This window comes from Heterodontus francisci, chromosome 18, assembly GCF_036365525.1.
Source record: "Heterodontus francisci isolate sHetFra1 chromosome 18, sHetFra1.hap1, whole genome shotgun sequence".
Taxonomy (NCBI): Eukaryota; Metazoa; Chordata; class Chondrichthyes; order Heterodontiformes; family Heterodontidae; genus Heterodontus; species Heterodontus francisci.
The window spans coordinates 57876710-57898058 of NC_090388.1; the positions used below are offsets into that span (position 1 = coordinate 57876710).

General features: G+C 42.0%; 1 protein-coding gene across 4 annotated transcripts in view; it reads left to right on the forward strand.

Annotated features, from left to right (window-relative positions):
* Positions 1-21349, forward strand: part of fbln1 (fibulin 1) — a 215732-nt gene that overhangs the window by 136382 nt on the left and 58001 nt on the right. For 3 of the 4 annotated variants that reach the window (XM_068050808.1, XM_068050810.1, XM_068050807.1), the window contains exons 16-17: positions 17666-17808; positions 19164-19295. In XM_068050808.1, coding sequence (XP_067906909.1) covers positions 17666-17808; positions 19164-19295 — 275 coding nt within the window. Of the gene's footprint in view, positions 1-10379; positions 12613-17665; positions 17809-19163; positions 19296-21349 lie in introns of those variants that run through there. The other variant, XM_068050811.1, reaches the window with a different exon arrangement.

Consider the following 21349-nt stretch of genomic DNA (forward strand, 5'->3'; position numbering starts at 1 on the left):
CTGTGCGCCTCTGCGGGACCTGGCTTTCCATGAGGGTCACCGACCTCTCAATGGAGGAAGCCATCACTCACAGGCCTGAGACATGGCAGTGCTCATAGCATGGATGGACTCCTCCATCATCCACTCATGGCTGCGCATGGCCTCTGGCATCTCCGCCAGATGTTGCCTTACCTCTCCCTGCAACTCCAGCATGTCCTGTGCTGTTGACACCAGAGGCTTGTCATGAGCCTGGGGCCCAGCATGGGCCTGGCCACCCACAGTCCTCCGACTGTTAGTGGCCTCGGCTGTCTCAGCCTCCATCAGCTACTCGGACGCATGTGTTGTGTTCTCACCAGTTTGTGACTCTGATTCTACAGCCAAGCGGAAACCCACCAAGGTGAAAGCAGGTGGAAGGTGCAGGAGAGTCATATGACAGTACATCCTCTGATTGCGGATCCTCCTCAGAGGTGGAATTAGGTCTCCCTTCTACTAAAGTCTCCTGCAGACACCGACCTGCATGAGAGAACGCTGACGTGTGAGTTAGGATGTGCAGATCTCATCATGCCAACCATGCGTGCTGTGGGTCTCCAGATGTAAACTGTATGTCGATGGAAGACAATCCTCACTCTCTTGTTCGGAGACTCCAGTCTCACCATCTGCTATTGAGCGGCCGCCCTGGGTCCCCGCTAGATCCAGTGCCTCCTCCTCAGTCGTGGAAAGAGGCCTAATGTCTGGGATGCCTCAGCCAGTCTGGGCTGTCTCCCTGCTGTTATGGGCCCTCTTGTCCTGCAAGTGGAAAGAGGGAGATGGTCACAGAGAGATCAACATGACAGTTCTGCTAGTGGCAAACCCTCGTCCTCTCCTTGGGTTTCCTATGTAGCTCATGCTCCCATCAGTTTTCAGGGGAGTTAATTGGGGGGTGAGCTGTAAAAGAAGGTGGCCTGTGGCTGAGATGCAGCCATGCATCTGTCGGGATAGGGTGATGTTTAACCCCCTTTGCCAGCGCCTTTGTGGTGTCTCCCTCTCCATGTCCCACTTCCTCCTGTGTAGCCACTTACAATCCCTAAAAAAGAAAGAGGTAGGGAGCAGTCACGTTGGCAGAACGAAGGAGGTCGTTGACCCTCTTGTGGCACTGGATCCATCCAGGCTTGCTTGGTTAGGTGGGAGGACCTTTTATTGCCTTTGCTGGAGAGCAGGACCTCCTGGCTTTCCCTTGCAGCCCGGAGGAGAATCTCGAGGGAGGCCGGGGCCACCTGGTATCTGGCACATCTCAGGCTCAAAGAATTGCACTTGAAGTCACAGATTTAACTTTAACAAAGGTTTAATAAATGTTTAATAAAGAGTTCTGTTCACTGCTGCTGCATATACCATCTGACCTTACAACAACCCCCAGGTCAGGTGTTTTCCCCAAAACACAATGTTACTCTCAGTTTCTCTTCCAAGTACCATTTAGTCTCTAATACTTAAGTCCACACGTACGATCATTGACATTCCTCCCTTATCAGACTAAAACATGTCTATGATTTTCCTGCTGGCGTATGTAGCTTACATTCCATCTCTTACCAAACATACTGTAACAAATTTTGTAACCAGATTTAACAAATTATTATTTTCCTAACTCACTGAGTAAATGAGTTTCTTCAGTTACATTTGCTTTCAAGGGCAGTGTCCGGCATACACTCGTTTTGTTTTGAACATAATCACAACACAAAATCTTCATATTGCTTTAGGGATCTCTCGTGCCATGGTTTTCCGGTTGCCTCAGGAATTCTGGTCACCACGTCAGGATTAGGAAATGTTGTTGGCCCCTCTGGAATCGATGTTTCTCCCTCTGGATAGCAATCTGTCTGCCTGCCAACAGCATCACTGCCTTGGACTTCTGATTTGCTGGATGTCAGCTTTGCCTCAGCTCCTGCCACATCTGCTGACCTGTCTTTGTCACCATAATACCTTTTGATGCATGAAGAATTTCTGTCATACCGTACTCCTTCTGGCGACTGCACAGCAACACTCTTTCACTTCTTGGCAATAACCATGTCCAGCTTGGGATAATATGGTGAATCCATCTTTGAGTCATAGAGTCATACAGCACAGAAACAGGCCAAATTATTAATGTAAACTACAAACAGCAAGGGTCCCAGCACCAATCCCTGTGGTACACCACTGGTCACAGGCTTCCACTCGCAAAAACAACCTTCAACCATCACCCTCTGCCTCCTGAGACTAAGCCAATTTTGGATCCAATTTGCCAAATTGCCCTGGATCCCATGGGCTCTTACCTTCTTAACCAATCTCCCATGTGGGACCTTATCAAAAGCCTTCCTGGAGTCCATCAACTGCCTTACCCTCATCTACACATCTAGTCACCTCCTCAAATTCAAACAAGTTAGTTAGACATGATCTCCCCCTGACAAAGCCATGCTGACTATCCCTGATTAATCTAAAAGCAAAATACTGCGGATGCTGGAAATCTGAAACAAAAACAAGAAATGCTGGATTCACTCAGCAGGTCTGGCAGCATCTGTGGAAAGAGAAGCAGAGTTAACGTTTCGGGTCAGTGACCCTTCTTCGGAACGGGTGTTCCGAAGAAGGGTCACTGACCCGAAACGTTAACTCTGCTTCTCTTTCCACAGATGCTGCCAGACCTGCTGAGTGAATCCAGCATTTCTTGTTTTTATCCCTGATTAATCCCTGCCTCTCCAAGTGGAGATTAATCCTGTCACTCAGAATTTTTTCCAATAGTTTCCCTACCACTGATGTTCGACTCACTGGTCTGTAATTACCTGGTTTGTCCCCGCTAATTTTCTTGAATAATGGTACCATATTCACTGTCCTCCAGTCCTCTGGTACCTCTCCTGTGGCCAGAGAGGATTTGAAAATTTGTGTCAGAGCCCCTGCTATCTCTTCCCTTGCTTCACATAACAGCCTGGGATACATCTCATCTGGGCCTGGGGATTTATCCACTTTTAAGCCCGCTAAAACAGCTAATACTTCCTCCCTTTCAATGCTAATTTGTTCAAGTATATCACTATCCCCCTTCATGATCTCTGCACCTACATCGTCCTTCTCCATAGTGAACACAGATGAAAAGTAATCATTTAAAACCTCACCTATGTCCTCCGGCTCTACACACAGATTGCCACTTTGGTCCCTAATGGGCCCTACTCTTTCCCTGGTTATCCTCTTGCCCTTAATATACTTATAAAATGCCTTGGGATTTTCCTTTATCTTGCTTGCCAGTGTTTTTTCATGTTCCCCTCTTCGCTGTCCTGATTACTTTTTTTAAGTACCCCCCTACACTTTCTATACTCCTCTAGGGCCTCCGCTGTTTTCAGCGCTTTGAATCTGCCATAAGCCTCCTTTTTTACCTTATCCAATCCTCTGTATCCCTTGACATCCGGGGTTCCCTGGACCTGTTGGTCCTACCCTTCACCTTTGCGGGAACATGTTGGCCCTGAACTCTCACTATTTCCGTTTTGAATGACTCCCACCTGGTCTGATGTAGACTTTCCCACAAGTAGCTGCTCCCAGTCCACTTTGGCCAGATCCTGTTCTTTCATATTGAAATCGGCCTTCCCCCAATTCAGTACTTTTATTTCTGGTCCGTCTTTGTCCTTTTTCATAACTACCTTAAATCTTAGAGTTATGGTCGCTATCCCCGAAAGGCTCCCCCATTTATACTTCTACCTCTGTCCGGCTTCATTCCCTAGGATTAGGTCCAGTATGGCCCCTTCTCTTGTAGGACTTTCTACGTGCTGCCTCAAAAAGATCACCTGTATGCACTTTAAGAATTCTTCCCCTTTTAAGCCTTTTGCACTAAGACTATCCCAGTTGATATTGGGGAAGTTGAAAGCCCCTACTATTATTACCCTATTATTTTTACACCTCTCTGAGACTTGCCTACATATCTGCTCCTCTATCTCTCCCTGACTGTTTGGAGGCCTGTAGTACACTCCCAGCCAAGCGATTGCCCCCTTTTTGTTTTTAAGTTCTACCTAATGGCCTCATTTGAGGAACCTTCTCAGACATCATCCCTCCTTACTGCAGTAATTGACTCTTTGATCAACAGTGCAATGCCACCTCCTCTTTTACAACCTCCCCTGTCACGCCTGAAGGTTCTATACCCTGGAATATTGAGCTGCCAGTCCTGCCCTTCCCTCAACCATGTCTCTGTGATAGCAATAATATCATATTCCCATGTGTTAATCAATGCCCTCAATTCATCTGCCTTACTAGTAAGACTCCTTGCATTAAAATAGATGCAATCCTGCCTTGCAATGTTCGCTTGTGCCTTCCCAGGTCTATATTTGCTCTGCCTTCCAGACTGATTCAGTTTCTCTTCTATATTTGACTGTGCATCACCCCTTACTGTACCTCCACTCTGTATCCCATTCTCCTGTCAAATTAGTTTAATTTGGCAACAGGACTAGCAAACCTCCCTGCAAGGATGTTGGTCCCGTTCTGGTTCAGGTGCAACTCTTCCAACTTGTACAGGTCCCACCTTCGCCAGAAATAGTCCCAATGATCTAGGAAACTAAAGCCCTCCCTCCTGCACCATCTCTTCAGCCACACATTCATCCGCTCTATCCTCCTATTCCTGTACTCACTAGCACGTGGCACCGGGAGTAATTCAGAGATTACAACCTTTGAGATCCTGCTTTTTAATCTGCTACCTAGCTCCCTAAATTCTTGTTGCAGGACCTCATCACTCTTTCTACCTATGTCATTGGTACCAATGTGTACCATGACCTCTGACTGTTCCCCCTCCCCCTTCAGAATGTCCTGCAGCCGCTCCATGACATCCTTGACCCTGGCACCAGTGAAGCAACATACCATCCTGGAGTCATGTTTGTGGCCACAGAAATGCCTATCTGTACCCCTTACGTTGGAATCCCCTATCACTATAGCCCTGCCACTCTTTTTCCTCCCCTCCTGTGCAGCTGAGCCACCCAGGGTGCCATGAACTTGGCTCTTGCTACTTTCCCCTGAGCCATCTCCCCCAACAATATCCAAAGTGGTATATCTGTTGGAGAGGGGAATGGCCATAAGGGACGCCTGCACTACCTGCCTTCCTCTACTCTGCCTAGTGGCCACCCATTCCCTTCCTGCCTTTGCAGCATTTGCCTGCAGTGTGACCACCTCGCTAAACGTGCTATCCACGACGATCTCAGCATTGCAGATCTTACTCGGACTCTACTGTCTCAGCAATACTTCATCACCTGGCATCACATCAGACTGTCTAGCTCTCCTTCTGTTGTCTGCATAAAACTTTGCAACACCCTTTTTCTCAACATCTTGATCTCGACTCTCCTGATCAACTCTAATGTCCCTCAGCTCTGGTATCTTGGTGCATATTTTGCATCCAGATAACAACTCAGTTGGGCTCTTTCCCATCGTTGTATGTGTAGCTGCTCTATACATGGCCACATATAACAACAACACCTCCTTCCAGTCTTTACCCTCCGCCTGAGCAATCCTCATCCATTTCTCTAAGGATTGGTTTTGTCTTTCCACTTCCCCATTTGCCTGTGGCCATTTAGGGGTTACTCTGTGATGATGAATACCTGTGACTTGCATGTAATCTGCAAAGGTCTGTTAAATGAATTGTGGCCCATTGACTGAATACAAAGTGACTGGTAGACTGTGCCTTGCAAATATTCAGTCAACGCAAACACCATTTTCTCTGCCGTTGCAGACTTCATTACCACATACTCATAATAACGTCTGTAACAGTATGGACTCTCCTGATGGAAATGGGCCTAAGAAGTCAACCATTACATCCTGCTATGGTCCAGCCGGTAACAGTGTACTGTGTACTGGTTCTGGTGGATTGGGTCTACTGACAAGTTGACATCCATGACATGTTTTGACAAATTACTCCACATCTTTCTCCTTCCCTGACCGCCATACTTTGGTTTGTAAGTTTTGCTTAGTACCAACCACTCCCAAGTGACCCTCATGAGCTAGCATCACCAGTCTAGGCCTAAGCTTTTGTGGCACTACAAGTCTGTTATCTCTGAGAACACAATTCCCAATTATGCACAGTTCATCTTGTTTAACAATGTATGCTCTGAATGGGCAAGTCTCCCAATTTGCAGCTTGGATTCTCTGTCTGATGTCATTCAATTCTGGATCTTTGTCCAACTCTCTTTCAATCTCCCTAGTTGTCAATGCTCTTGGTGTAGCATGAACTGCCACAAACCGTACGAATGATTTAACTTCCTTCTCTAGTGAAGATCTGTGTGTTTTTCAACTGGCTCTGTGATTTCTCGGTCAACCAGTTCCTTGATCTTTGCCTCAACTTTCCTTCTCAGACCAACAGGTGCTTTGCTTACAGGCTGAGCTACAGACTTCATGTTCTCTTCAATGGTTAATCTTACTTGGCGGTTGTGCAACTTCCCAATTCCTTGAAACACTGGTCCAAACTCCTCTCGAAGCTCCGCATAGGATTTCACCAAATTCACTTTCAATCCCATGTGCAGCACCCCCAAGGCTTAGCCAGTTTCTCTACTCAGAAGAGCCTCACCATCCACCTCAATCACTATGAATTCTGCCTCCACACTCTGATTCCCAGCTCTTACACTCATTGTGAAGCATCCAACAATTTGAAGTGGGGTTTTAGATGTGTAAGGATAAAGCTTTTTCGAGATGTGCTCTTGATTCTCTTTGTCTTCGATTCCTCCCACAGTGCTCTGCTGATGACATTAGTGTCACTGCCTGAATCTACAATAATGCTCACTTCAACACCCCAATAATCACTGGAACTTTCTCATGGTTGCTTCCATTGACAGAAAACATGTATCCACAATTGCTATTCATTTCCTCACTCACTGCATCTTCAACTCGTCTCATAGTTGTACTACTTCCATCTCTCTTTCCTTTACATGGTTTACATAGTTCAGTTTTTGCCACATCTGAAGCACTTTCTCTCAGACTTTTGTTGCTTATATTTATACATACCTGGATTCCATTATGCCACTCAATTAACCTCAGATTTTGTTGTGCTGATGGCGGAAGTGGGATCAAGTTTCGTGCTGTGAACTTGTCCATCACTGCTTCCAATACAACTGCTATTTTCAAAGTGTCATCCAACGTTAAGCCACCTCCCCTTTCCAGCAGCCTACGCCTCAACTTATCCGACTTGCAATGTTGGACCCCCTGATTCATTATCTGGTTATTCAGATCCATTGCAACATAATTGCATCCATCCGATGCTTGCCAAAAATGAGCCACAAATTGGGCCACTGTTTTCCCCTCTGTCTGCCTGATTTAATGGAAAACATGCCTTTGGCATGTGGCATTTGTGTCACCACATAATGGTCCTTCAAAGCTTTCACTGCACATTCATAATCTGCGTTTTCTCCTGTGTCAGGCAATGTCTTGAAAGTCTCCCTCACCGACGCACCCACATTGAACAACAATAAGGCCCATCACTGTGCTTTCTGCACTTCTGTCGACCCGTCCAAAAACAAACTATGACTGTCAGCATACACTTCGAACTCCTCCAGCCACACTTTCGATTTCACACTGACGGAGCTGGCATCACCCGTCGGATCAAACGGCTGAATTCCCTGGACCGCAGACATATCAGCTCCAGCAAATGCCATGATACAATCCTAAATATCTCTGAATTTACCTCTGTATTGTTTCTCTTTATATCCACGTTGCCAATGTCGCATCTCAGGCTCTCAGAATCAGACTTGAAGTCACAGATTTAACTTTAACAAAGATTTAACAAGTGTTTAATAAAGAGTTCAGTTCACTGCTGCTGCATATACCAAATGATCTTACAACAACCCCCAGGTCAGGTGTTTTCCCCAAAACACAATTTTACTTTCGATTTTTCTTCCAAGTACCGTTTAGTCTCTAATAGTCAATCCCACACATACAATCATGACAGTATCTTCCTTCAGCCATGATCGCTGCAGGGTCATGTTCAGCTCCTTGCCTTTTGGGCAGCAGAAGCAGCAGAACAGGTCATGGGGCAACAGAAGGCACACAGGAGGATACTCTTTTAAACCAGGCAGGAGTGAATGCAGGGCTGGCAGGCCTTTAAATATGGTGCCAACACCACCTCCGAAGTCATCTGATGCCAGATTCAGTGCCTCAAATCCCATCCCCTTCGCGTAATTGGCTGGGCCCCGCATCTCCATTATTATAAGTGGCCGCCCACCGCATGATCACGATGGGCCTGCAGCACGCATGAGGAGCGGGGATGGATGGTGGCCACTTCCGAGTCTGGAATCCAGCCTTTTGTGTGCGACATCTTGCTTCTGTTATGTGGCAACAATGGCAGCACATGCTTATTGCCAGTGCAAATATTTCAATGTTGTGGACTTATCAGTTTAAGAAAGCCGAACCATAATTTTAGACTAAGTCAACAACACATGGTATCTAAAGAAGTGAGGTAGTATAAATTTATTTTTGGCATTGGTGTGTCTTTAAACAAAATCTTGAGCTGTTTTCACTTTGTACTTATTATCTCTTTAACTGCATGCCCTTATACTTGATTGGGCAAGACTTAAAACCTTTTTAAATTGGCTTTTGGATTTGTTGTCCCTTAACTGCTGATGTCTTGGCTCTCACTTTCCAGCTGCCAGAGTGGATGTAGTCTTCCTCATCGTCTCCTCTGCCTGTGTTATCCTTATCATCAAGTAGCGGAGTTGCAGAAAAAGCATCAAATTTAACACAAAACATTTATAATACTCTATTCTCTTCCTCTTATATTTTTTGAGCATGTGTCTTCCACTCAATGGTTCAAGTCTGATGAGTACCTGAGGCTTACTGTTAATTATTTGAGGAATGAGTTAATATTCCTTGGACCAATCTCAGAATAGAAGCACCTGTTGAGGGGGTAAAACAGACAGCTGAAAGAGTTCAGGACAACCTGTGCCACTGTCGACTCTGCAACTACCAATCTGATCAGCTAAGAGGAGGAGGTGAAAAGGCAGCAGATGTTTGTTGTCTTATCTCTTTTTTAGTTATGTACCTCCTTTTATGGCTGGGTTGAGAACCAGTGAAGTTGTAAATTGTGAATTTGAGGGCAAGGCAGTACTGGAATTTGAATCCAGTACATCTAACTGGGAGGCAGGTACTCCTGATTTATTTGGCTGTTACAAATATTGGTGTTTTTGCATGGTGAACCACTTAAACATGGAAAAATGCCTAACCTATATTTAACACATGCCAAGATCAGAATTTAGACTCAGATAAAGAAGGCTGATTTGATCTCACCCTTCCTGAAAACTAGCCCTACCACTTTCCTGTTACAGTAAATAGTTCCTTAAATGAGTTGTGTCCTGGCCTCAGCCAATCTTCCAGGCAAACTGTTTCAACTGTTAATCACCAGCTGTGTAAAGAGATTTGTTGACATTTGTCTAACTTTTCCATTTACAACTCTAAATTCAAATCCTCTTGTCCCTCTGCATTGATACTTACTTTCTCTATTCTGTTAAATATTGTTTGCTTCTACAAAGTTCCCTCTGAGCTATCTCTTTAGGAGGCTGAAGAACCTTAACTTATTATTGTATCTCGTAAGTCTTCCCTCTGACATTGAGATCAGCCCAGTGGTCTCTACTGCACTGCCTCTAGATTGCTTTATTGTGCCTTGCACTATGGTTAATAGTTTGCTCAGCTTCTCTCTGTGCTATAGTCATATGCAAGCTTCTGAATAGATTTTGTTGGCAATGTGCTTTACTAGCATGTCTCTCACTGCATTTCTGCGGTTTCTGCGGCTCTTTCTGCCAAAGATATGGTGGTGAGCAGGAAATTCAACACTATTAGCATCTAAACACGTCTTAACTAAGTGGCCAGCTGCAACAAGTTTGTTAGGCTGCTAATAAGGCAAAATTATAAGGGAAATAAAGCATTTTCTGAAAGGCCACCTTCAATACATGAGGTGGTGGAGTGGGGGGGAGGGGAGGGGGGTGAACTTCTGTGAGGGTTTTCCTACTCGTTTGCTGTAATTTTGGTGGAAGATCCGCAAATATCCTGCAAAAATGATGTTTTTGCATTGTTTTTCCAGAGGTTCTGTGGCTCTTCCACCATTTAAGGCGGACGTGTGAGAGAATCCCTGTGGAAATTCATCCTGTGATATAATTACTTTCTGTATGTTCTGTAATAGAAGAAAAAACTTTTGAATTGTCATGGGTCAAAGAGCAAAATCCAAAATTCTGAGTGGAAATGTTGGGGGTGAATTTTCTTCGAGGTTCTCTTGCTCATCTGCCATTTTTGTGGGATTTTTGCGGCTCTTCTACTGAAGTTAGGACGGATGAGTGGAAGAACTACCACAAAAAAATTACCCCGAATGTGTAGGTAATTCTTTTATTTTCTGCTATACTGACTTGCTGGCTTTGCTTATGTTCATTAACACCCCTCTTTCCTCTCTCACTTTCTTCCAGTCGCTGTGAGCGCTTGCCTTGCAATGAGAATAAGGAGTGCCAAAGCCTGCCTTTAAGAATAACCTACTATTACCTCACTTTCCCCACCAACATCCAAGTGCCCACCAATGTCTTCCGTTTCGGGCCCTCTCATGCTGTTCCAGGAGATAACATTCTCCTTTCCATCACCAATGGCAATGAGGACGACTACTTTAACACGCAGGAACTGAATAATCACAGCGGTATTGTATTTGTGCAGCGGCAAATCACAGAAGCCAGGGATTTTCTTCTCACCGTTGAGATGAAGCTCTTGCGCCATGGAGTCACCAACATATTTGTAGCAAAGATCTACATTGTTGTCACTGCTGAGGTTTGATGACTGTTATTTGGTGAATAGTCAGAACAATGATTACCCCAATTAACCCTGTGATATGCTGACTGACAAAAAAATGAAATCTGGTCTTTCTTATATTTTCTGTACATGTCCAAGTGGCTCAGTGCACAGGTTTCTGCATTTTTTGTTTTTCAATTGTTGTGAAAGCCACCAAGTTTAACTGTCATAATGCATTGCCCTCCTCCCCTTTATAGTGCATACTCAGTGGCTTAATGATAGATCTCACTGCATGACTTCTGTCTTTTTGTATACAAATAACTGATGTAAGATTAGGAAAAGTGTGAGACATGCACATTACTCTATGTGGTAACCCACTTGCGGCGTTTTCATTTGTGAATTATGAGGTCTTCCTCATTCATTCATAGCATCAATTATTGTCTTTAGGGTTTTTCTTAAATCATCGTTACACAAACAAAAATGTAAATTCCAAAACCAATTTTGTTTGTTTCCCCGATTTAAAAAAATATATTTTTACCTCTTGGAGAAAGTTAATGCTGATACTTAGATATTTGAGAAGGGGTGATATCATCAGAACAGTTATTGTGACATTGTAGAGAAGATTTTTTTCCTTCTTACTTTTCTAATTTGTCCACACTTGTATGTCTAAGTGATCAATTTGGAGATCCTATTCAATATGTTTGGAGCAACAAATTGCTCCTCTGCACTGATTAAAAATTTCAAACGTGACTATCAGTGAGGGACTCCGCTGCACATCTGCTATAAAATTGGCAGAAGGAAGAGCCTTGGAAACTCAAGGTAAATGGCATAAATGCCATTAATGCTACTTTTCCAGGTTTTCTCCAGCTTTTCTGCTGATGGTATGATGGACAAGCAGGAGAACTCTTGCAGAAATTCACTCCCTTGGGGTCTTGTGTGTGGGAATGGATTATTATTGAGTGTACTGGAAAGTTGATTGCCATATCTCAAATGTTAAAGGAGATACACAAGGAGCTTTTTTGTTATTCTGCATTTTCACATGCCTAGCTACTTGCTCTCCACTTATTATGACACCACAGCCACATAACCAACCACAACCTATTCTTGATTATACTGACAAGCAGAATACTCTACACAACATCATAATGCTGTGAGTTGTCACAGAACTGCTGTGTTAAAACCAGTGATTTTTATGTCAGTCAACTTATCCTTTTTAAGTGTTCCAATTCGCTCATCCTTAGTGTAATTTCTAAACTTCTAATGAGTTGGTAGTGTTGCTGGGATTTATGTACTGTATCATCTGTCATTGTGCTAAGTGAGCATTTCCAGATTAGTTTGGTTGATAAAATTTATAGTGTTCTGTTTTGAAAGGTGGATTGCTTTTTTAGTAAAACAGATGCTTGCACAAAATTATGAAATATTTGAGCCAGATTAGATATACAAATGTTTGCTTTTCTTATCTGTTCCCAGTTTTTAATTGCACAGGACATTGAATATATGGATGTCACTTTGCAGTAGTTTTTAACAGCAGCTATATGATGATATTGTCTGATAAGATGTCCATATGAAACGAGGCTTGACACAGTTAGCCACAATGGCTGGCTCAGCAGTCAATCTATTGACAGCAGTAAACAAGCATCCTCCTATTTGCAGTTTATGGATGTCAACAGTTTTGTGAATCATTTGACACCAGTCTACTCGGATTGAGGTCACATCTACCTGCCACTCCAACTGATGTGCCATTTGACTCTTAAGACTGACTCCATGGGGGCTCCTTTCACAGGCTAATTCCAATACTGTTTAATCAAGTATCATTGACACTATTAATATGAAAGATAGCAGTGGAGTTTTTCTAACTGTATAATTCATGTACTTCCCTTTTATTGCTGATTGTTAAATAAAATGTATTTCATTTCTTCTGAACCTAGGGTTTTTTCTTTCCTGTGTCCATCCAAATACATTGATATCAAAGTCTATTTAATCTCTCACAGGACCCTTATGCAACATTGTTTGCTTCTGTTTGTTCTAGCACACATTGTGGTCCTTTACCCTGTGTCCTGATGTCCTACACACAGGTCCAATAGCCTACCTTGTTTCAAGCTTTTCAATTAACAGTGGACATGTTTACTCATTCAGACACAATCAGACTATGTAGGTCTCCGAGGACATATGACAAAGTAGTGCATGGAAGGGGGATGAGTACTGAATGAAGTACCCCATAATTTGGTGTTGACGCCATTACTGTTTCTAATTTACATCAATAACTTGGATTCAGAAGCTCAATGCAAATTGATGAAATTTACAGATGGTACCAAGCTAGGATGGACAATGAAGAGGCAGCTCAGAAATTACGAAATGAGTCAGACCAATTATAAGTCAGCAGAGCATGGCAGATGATTGTAAAGTATCACACAAATGGAAAATAAGCAGGTGACAGAATTACTCCATGAATGGTGCTGAAATAGATAAGGATGAAGTTGAAAAAAGACCTAGGTGTCTTAGCTGCCTGAGTGTTCAAAATGTCTAGTGCAGAACAGCAATCAACAAAACCAATGGAATGTTAAATAACCCAGCCAAAACTGCAGTCCAAGACTGCAGTCCAAGAAAGTCTTTAAATTGTGAGAGGACAAGAGGGCACTGATCCAAACTGGAAAATGGTAAATTTAGGACTATGTCAGGAAATTCACAGAGCAATTAACATATGGAACGGACTCTCCGATAGACAAAAAGACTGGAATCATTATCAAATTGTACAATGTTTTAGTTAGATTACACATTGTGTACTGCATCCAGTTCTAAATGCCGAGAGATGAGGAAAACATTCAGATACTGGAGGCATTGCAGAGAATAGATTGATCGCTAGAGTCATGATTTGAGTTACGAGGACAAACTTTGAGTTGTTTTTAGTTTAGTAAGGATCCATTTGAGAACTGATCTCATACAAGAATATTAAGGGAATGAAATAAAGTAAATCCAAAATTTGACTTTAAATTGTGAGAGAAGGACAAGGGGGCACTGGTCCAAACTGGAAAAAGGTAAATTTAGGACTATATCAGGAAAATCACAGAGCAATTAAAGCATGGAACAGACTCTCAGATAGACAAAAAGACTGGAATCATTTAAGTAACAATTGGATACCGCCAATAGGGTGACATTATGGGTTTTGTGGAAGAATGAATACTCTTGTAACCTTGTGAACATCTCTTTTGATGATCTTTTACATGACAAAAATTGGCCCAACCACTTGTTCTCGACATTTAAAAGGCTGAAAATATCCCTTTTGAAAGATAGGTGTTAGGGTGTCAAATTTTTAAAGTTGCTTCCTCCTCCAAAATGGATTGTGGATTGGAAGTAGACTAATTTCGGTGAACATACTATTAAACTTTTTTAAAGAAGAAAAATTGGAATAGAAAGAATTAATCCAAATTATAAAACAAGTAAACAAAGTTAAAATAATATAAGTAGAACAGTGGAGATGAAAAGAAATGAAGAGATTAAATTTGTATTTAAATTTATGTATTACGTGTTTGTTTTGTGCCTTAAAATGACTTAATGACTTAATTTTTGCTTAACTTTTTACTGCAATGTTAATGTTTGGCTTGACATCAAGTGCCAAGGAGCTAGTCAAACCAAATTATTTTAATGTTGATGGTGTTCCTTAAAATCAAACATATGAAAAAAATATTACTTATTGATTAAAATTGTATTGCGGTGGATGGGGTCACTAGTTGTGTGATTTACAACAGATTAATCTTCATACAAAGAAATACACCTGTGAACAAGAGACACTATCATGTATTAGTTTCCTTGATAACAAATTAAGATTAATTTAAATTATACTGGTACCCAGGACCATGTAGGCAAGCAGTGGAAATTAATCATTTATGGTGGTAGCTGATCATGAGAGAACAATTGCTACCAAGAACCAGAAATTGTCTCAGAGATGTTCATGTTCTGTCAGTGTAACTTTGCTGGATTTCATTTGCACGTCCGGTGTAGTTATGGCAATGGAGTGGGATCAGCTCAGGGCCTGGAAATCAGGATCAGAGTGTAAACCTTCTGTGTGTTTATGGAGGCATTTTAACTCACTCAAAACCCATTCACTTGCAGAGTTACAATCAAGCCCATAGATTTGCAAGCACATACAAGGTAAACTGCATTGTCACAGTAACAACATTGTTTGGTTTACATTCTGTTGGAATGACTGTGGTTCTAATACCAGAATCATATTATAATGGAGTTAATAGGCTACATTCAAACACTTCGGCTGTCCAGTCCTAGGTAGTATCTCAAGAATCCTAGATTAAAGTGAAATGCATTGATGGCAAATCATAAATCTGATTTTCCAATTATATATTTCTTGAATTTTAATGGTGAGAGATTTGACCATTTAACTGTGTGTTTAATCTGTTCCTCAGTTTCTTTTAAGTTTCTCCCTCAAACTAGCTTTTAATGCACCTCTGCAATGGATCATGAAAACTACATTGTTAAAGGTACAGATAAATGTGGAGAAAGAACCAAATGGCTTGTCTTTGTTTTGTATGTATACATGTAATCAATGTCTTCTCTGCAAGTTTGGCCAATGCAGGGTAAGAGTAGACATTCTCTACTCTGTGTGGAGAAATTGCTTGCACCCACTCTTGAACTTCCAGGTTTAGCATTCAATGCTTCATCTTATCAAAACCCTTCTGACTCACTAAAGTACTTCACATTTGGATTGATCCAGAAGGGACTGGTTTCATACAGCTTGAACTGTCTGGCTGCTCATCTGATCATTTCTACTCTTCCTGTAAGCCATCCCCAGGATGTTAAAACAAAAAACATCTTTGATTGCATAAACAGTCACATAACTCTCTGAAGAAATTGTAACTGATGCAGTGCGGTATAACTAGAAAAAGGTAAATTTAGGACTATATTCGGGAACTTCACAGAGCAATTAACACATGGATCTGACTCTCAGATAGACAAAAAGACTGGAATCATTTAAGTAACAATTGGATACTGCAATGAAGTGACATTAGGGGCTTTGTGGATGAATGAACAATCTTGTAACTTGGTGAACATCTCTTTTGATGATGTTTTACATGACAAAAATTGGCCCAACCACTTGCTCTTGACATTTAAAAGGCTGAAAATATCCCTTTAGAATTAGTCTTGCACAGTACTGCAGAACAGGTGATAGTGAATCAGCAGCATATTTTCCACTTGATCAGGTTCTCTTTTCCATTACCTGCAATGGAAAAGAAAATTGGGTGGATTGTAAAATGGGCTGCCAATTCACTGTTGCTTGTATTGTGCTACCATTAAGACAAATGTGTACCCCGATATCTATTTAAATATTTTATTCCACAGGAAAATTAAACTAGCTGTGCTCTGCCTTGCCTTGTGTTCACCAACTTGCTGTTGGCATTTTCCCTATTCTTCTACAGCCTCTCCTGTAAACCTTCCTCATCGTGTGCAGTCAAACTTTGGAAAGTGGGTGTTCATCCTTCAGTTGTGCCTCTTTGCCTCCAGTCATGTGCACCTTTTCTCTTTGTGAGGAGAGAACTTAGTGAGAAAGGAATCTGATTGGCAATTCCAATTCTCTTCATCCTGGGATTGGCACCATCCTATGATTATAATACCAGCATATGCAGGCTTTTTTTCTTGAACATTTCTCCTTCAAGGCTTGCACAACCCCCTCATGGCAGGCAATGTGAGTTTAGACAATGTTATGGTGTTAACATGGTGTTCCAGAGGTTTTATTTTCTTTCATCCTGCAAATGAGATAGAGCATTATAGGTCATCGGAAAGAGTCCTGCCTCTATCCTTCTTATAGAATGTGCATTGGGAATAGTGCCTTCACTTACCTTAGCCAACCTTATGAGGTCATTGAACCTCTTCCTGCACTCTGTGGAAGTTAGTGGGATAATGGAATTTGCACTGACCGCCTCTGCCATCTCCCTCTTTCATGTTTGTTTCACCCTTTAAGGGCCTTCCTGTTCTGTATGAAATTGAACACTTTCAGATAAGATATAGGACAGGGTAGGTGCCAGTCAGATCATACAACTATACTGCCTAATAATATTAATTTTAACCCTGACTTCTCAGCAGGAACCCTTATTACACCAATGTAGTGCTTTGCATTTCTAACACAAATAATTCTCGCTGTCTCTCTCAATGGGATTAAACAATTCAGTGCTCATACAGTGACCTTTTATTTACTGGGAACCTGGAGACTTTTGTCCAAACAGCTGGGGTGGATTCAAGCTTTTTATATTTTTGAGTGGTGTTCGTCCCAGGAATGGAATGTTTTTCCATTTTTGTGTAATTAGCATTTCCAAGTGAGGCATAATGGCCAGAAACAGATTAGGAGTTTTACTTATTCCCAACATGCAACTCTTCTCAGTGCACATTTTTCTTTTCCATCATAACCATCTTCTGACGTTTCTCTGTGGTGTGAACATTGCAAACTGGAATCAGATTGCCTAAGCTCAGCCATTTCACCCTTACAGCCAGTCAGGAAAGGAGACCTTCACATCCATCTAACTTGGCTGTCTAAGGTTTAAAAAAAATTATGGGGCAGCTCGACTTTGTGCAATAGTGTACGATGGATGATAATGAGCCAGCAACTGGTTTTACATCTTGATTTTTATTTCCATTGTAATATTTGATCTCATTGAGAGAGACAAGAAGAATCATTTGGGTCAGAAATGGAAAACACTATATTGGTACAATAAGGGTTCCTACTCTGAAGCCAGGGCTGTAAAAAATATTATCACCAATTTTACACAATTGCACAAAGATCTACCTCAATGTTTTAGAATTCTTCATATAATTCATGAATAATTCTGAGTAACAACGACAGCCTATACAACATCACTTGCAGTGAACTAGCTTCTGCTGAAATAAGTTAATCAGATTTAACAGATGTCTTTTAATATTAATTCTGGCTAGCAGTTACCTTTCTCCATTAACTGCTTCTCTTTCTTTACAGGATAAGAGCAGATAGTACAGAGACTGTTCGATGCATAAAGTCCTGCCGCCCAGGTGATACAGGCTGCATACTAGATCCTGTTAATACAGTTTCCTACACTGTAATTTCTCTGCCAACCTACAGGGAATTCAATGAACCAATAGGTGAGAGCAATAATAAGAATAAAGTTACTTTTGAATATAATGAGCCCTGTCATTAAGGCAGCCAAGGCATAAAATTACTGTGGTAACCTGCCCTTTTAGAGTCCAGATCAGGAGAGAGGAAGATAGTAAGCTCTGCCATCTGCTGCAAGGATACCAGCAGTTACCATACAGCATTGAGCTTACACATTTGCAGGTACAGTTTTGGTCAGCTGTGGCCCAAAATTTGACTGGACCTTCTTGTAGGCATGCTGCGGACATATCTGTGGAACTCTTGCCCACAAAGAAGCCTGTGCATGATGGGAAAATCAAGGAGGTGAAGCAGTCCTCCTTTTAGAAAGGTTACCACAGATTCCCTCTTCCTCTGCATGTGGTAAGGTGCCATTGGCAATAGCAGCCCTCCAGTATCTCACACAACTCTTCAGTTGTGAAATTGCATGGTGAGTGCGCCAGCAGACTATTTGAACATGGGTGACATCAGAGTTGAGCCTGTCCTTACCCAATCTCCCCACACATGCATTTTCCAGCTACCACTTAGTGATTAGGAGCCAGAATCCTGTCCCTATTACTCTTAGCACAGGGACACTGCACCCAGTTGTAGCACCTCCACCACTATCCTGGCTGGATTGGTGATCTCACCACAGACTCGAGATTGAATCTGAGCCTTTCTGATGTACAGCTGACCATTTACCCATTGAGATATTGGGGAGATCAAATGATGAACAATTTAAAGCACTTTTAAACACTTAAAATGGAACTGGGTGTGTGGGAGGTAAGGAAGGGAAGGGGTTCTTAACTAGGAGCGCATTACAATGGAATTGTGATGTCTTGCTAAGGATTTCTGAATGGTGAGTTGTCTGTCCTGTTTTGTGGAAAGTCCTTCAAAAGCCTATACCAAGAAAAAAGCAAGGAAAATTCAAATTCTCCACCAGCTCAAAAAGCAGGAATAGCAGCGGCCATGAAAAGGGGACTGGATAAAAGAGGAGACATAAATAGGTACCTTTCAAAATAAATAAGAATATTAAAATTGGGATGTTTAATTGAGGCACTGCCACCACTTGATCCAATGAGCTTTCGAACCCAGAAATTTCTATTGCAGAAAAGTTCTTGGCTCAGTTTGCTCACAATGGAAAGAAGTGAATTGGTGATGCAGTACAATGAGACTATTCAGGTATTGTGTCTGTTCATTCTGTCTACATTCCCAGGCTTTGGCTGTTTTTATTTCACTCTTTTTATGTCAATGAGGTGGCATGGCAACAGGTTACAGGCAAAGAAAATGTGGCTGTCTCATCAAACTAACCCTGATATTTGCAGAGGGCACAGAGGAGGGCCATTGACCTGATGTTTCCGTTTTGCAGAGATCATATTCCTCCGAGCAGCATCTCCAGTTTTTCCCAGTGTCCAGCCAGAGATTGTGTTCCGCATCACTGAAGGAAACATACGTAACTCCTTTGACATTATCAAACGATATGAAAATGCCATTACAATCGGTAAGCAATGTTGCAGCTTTTTTTCCTTTATGTTTGCATTGTCATCAACCTGAGGAATGTTGAAATCAGAGACAAAAGAGGGAATTTTAACCCATGTCGGCTGGTGAGAATGTTATGCAAAGACATACAGCCCCGCTCCTTCTCCAGTCGTGCCCACCACTATCTTAATTGGGACTTTTTGTTTGCCGTTTGATGCTCCTGCCTGACTCAAGTGGGAGCCTCATTAATATATGCTAATCAGGATCCTACAATGTCCATAGAGCCAATGGCATTTTAATGGTCTACTGAGCCAGGCGCTTATGGAGGTTACACTGCTTAGTAAAGCCTGGCGGAAAGGAAGAGGAAGCCCTCCCAAGATAAGTCAGAAACATTCCTTCATGGGGTCAGGAGGAGCTGGAGCCTTCTTCCAGGCCCCACAGAAAGGCTGGGCTGCTGTTGGCCTGTGCTGTCCCTGTTCTCACCCACAAAATTTCCCACCTTAGCTTGGCGCCGACAGTTGACCCCACCCCACCTCCAGGCCCCACAATATTGATCTTCCAGAGGTGGTCATCTCTGTGGGGGGGCAAATGCCTGCAGGGAGGGGAATGAAATGCGGCCATTAAAATCAGCTGAGGCTTTGAATGGAGGCTCCAGGGTGGGTAGGATATTGTCTTCCCACCTGAAAATTAAATTCTACATTAAAGTACTTTATGCAGCAATAAAGTGTCTCCTAATTCGCATTGTGAGTTCAGCCATGAAGGGAGATTTGGAAGAAGTGATTTATTGCTATCAGCTCATGAACACTTATTAATTAATTCATTGTTCACCAAATATTAAGCTGCAGATCCTCCACATTTAAATTGTTTCCAACATAGATAATCTGACATTTATTTCAAGATGCAGATTTGAATATTTACCTTATTATTTAAATAGTAGTGTGGATGGAGATCCTAAATCAAATCTTTTGGCACCATTGCTCCTATTGTAGCCAAAAGGTTTTTTCCCCAAAAAATATACTCTATTCATAAAAATCTGTAAAACAAATACATTATAAAACAGTTCAAAACAGCACTAAGTTGACATTCCAGAATGTGTAAAGGAAATTAATTTTCTCCAATACAGGAGTGAGTTGCCTCACAACCCTTCCATTCCATTTTACGTGCCATGTACAGTTTACAGCAAACACATATTTGGTGTATACAGCCTAAGGGGTTTCCCATGGGTCCAGCCCCTTGGTTCACTATGGCAGAAGGACCTTACACAGTGGTCTTTCCCCAATGAGCCTTTGCGGCAGCTGCCCCAAGCTTTAGTGCGTCTCTCAGCACATAATTCTTTTCACTGGAAGACCAGCCAAAAGGTCTGCAGAGGTAGAGATACTGGTACTAAACAATGGTCTAAACAGACAGTGATGAGATCAAACAAGTGAACATATATGAATTCTCAGTTTGGACAATGTGCCTGCTGTAAATTATTATAAAAAGAACATTGTGAGCATTGTAAGCAGGTCAAGTGTATTGTAAATAGAAGATTGTCTGCACTGTAATTAGAACATCATTGCCTGGAATTTCCTGTGTGGGTTCATCTGATCTCTCATGGTAATTTGGCAGAAGATAGGCGAAATCCCTGATGACATATCTAAAAATAACCCTTTATGTTGTTTCTTTAAAAGTTCTGCCAATCTTTCGCCAGAGTTACAGAGGGCACTTAGGAGAGCTGCTTAGAAATTCTCACCCCACGTGCATTTAGCTTGGTAGTGGGCATTGTAAATAGAGTGACAGTGTAGTTAGAAATAGAGCATGATATGTATTCTATACAGAATGTTGTGTGTGATGTACAAAGAACGTCATATACATTGTAATTAGGATGTCATGTAAAGTAAATAGAACACATGTATTCTAAATAGAGTGTATTGTGTGATCGAAATAGAAAGTTAGAATTGAAAAAAGATGATTGTATACATTGTCAAAGAATGTGCGCGATGTAAATATTATGGAGTGAGTTTCTGGGGAGTTTTTCCTGCTTGTTCACTGGAGAAATGGTGCAAATGCCATTTTTATTGGACTTCCACCCAAGTT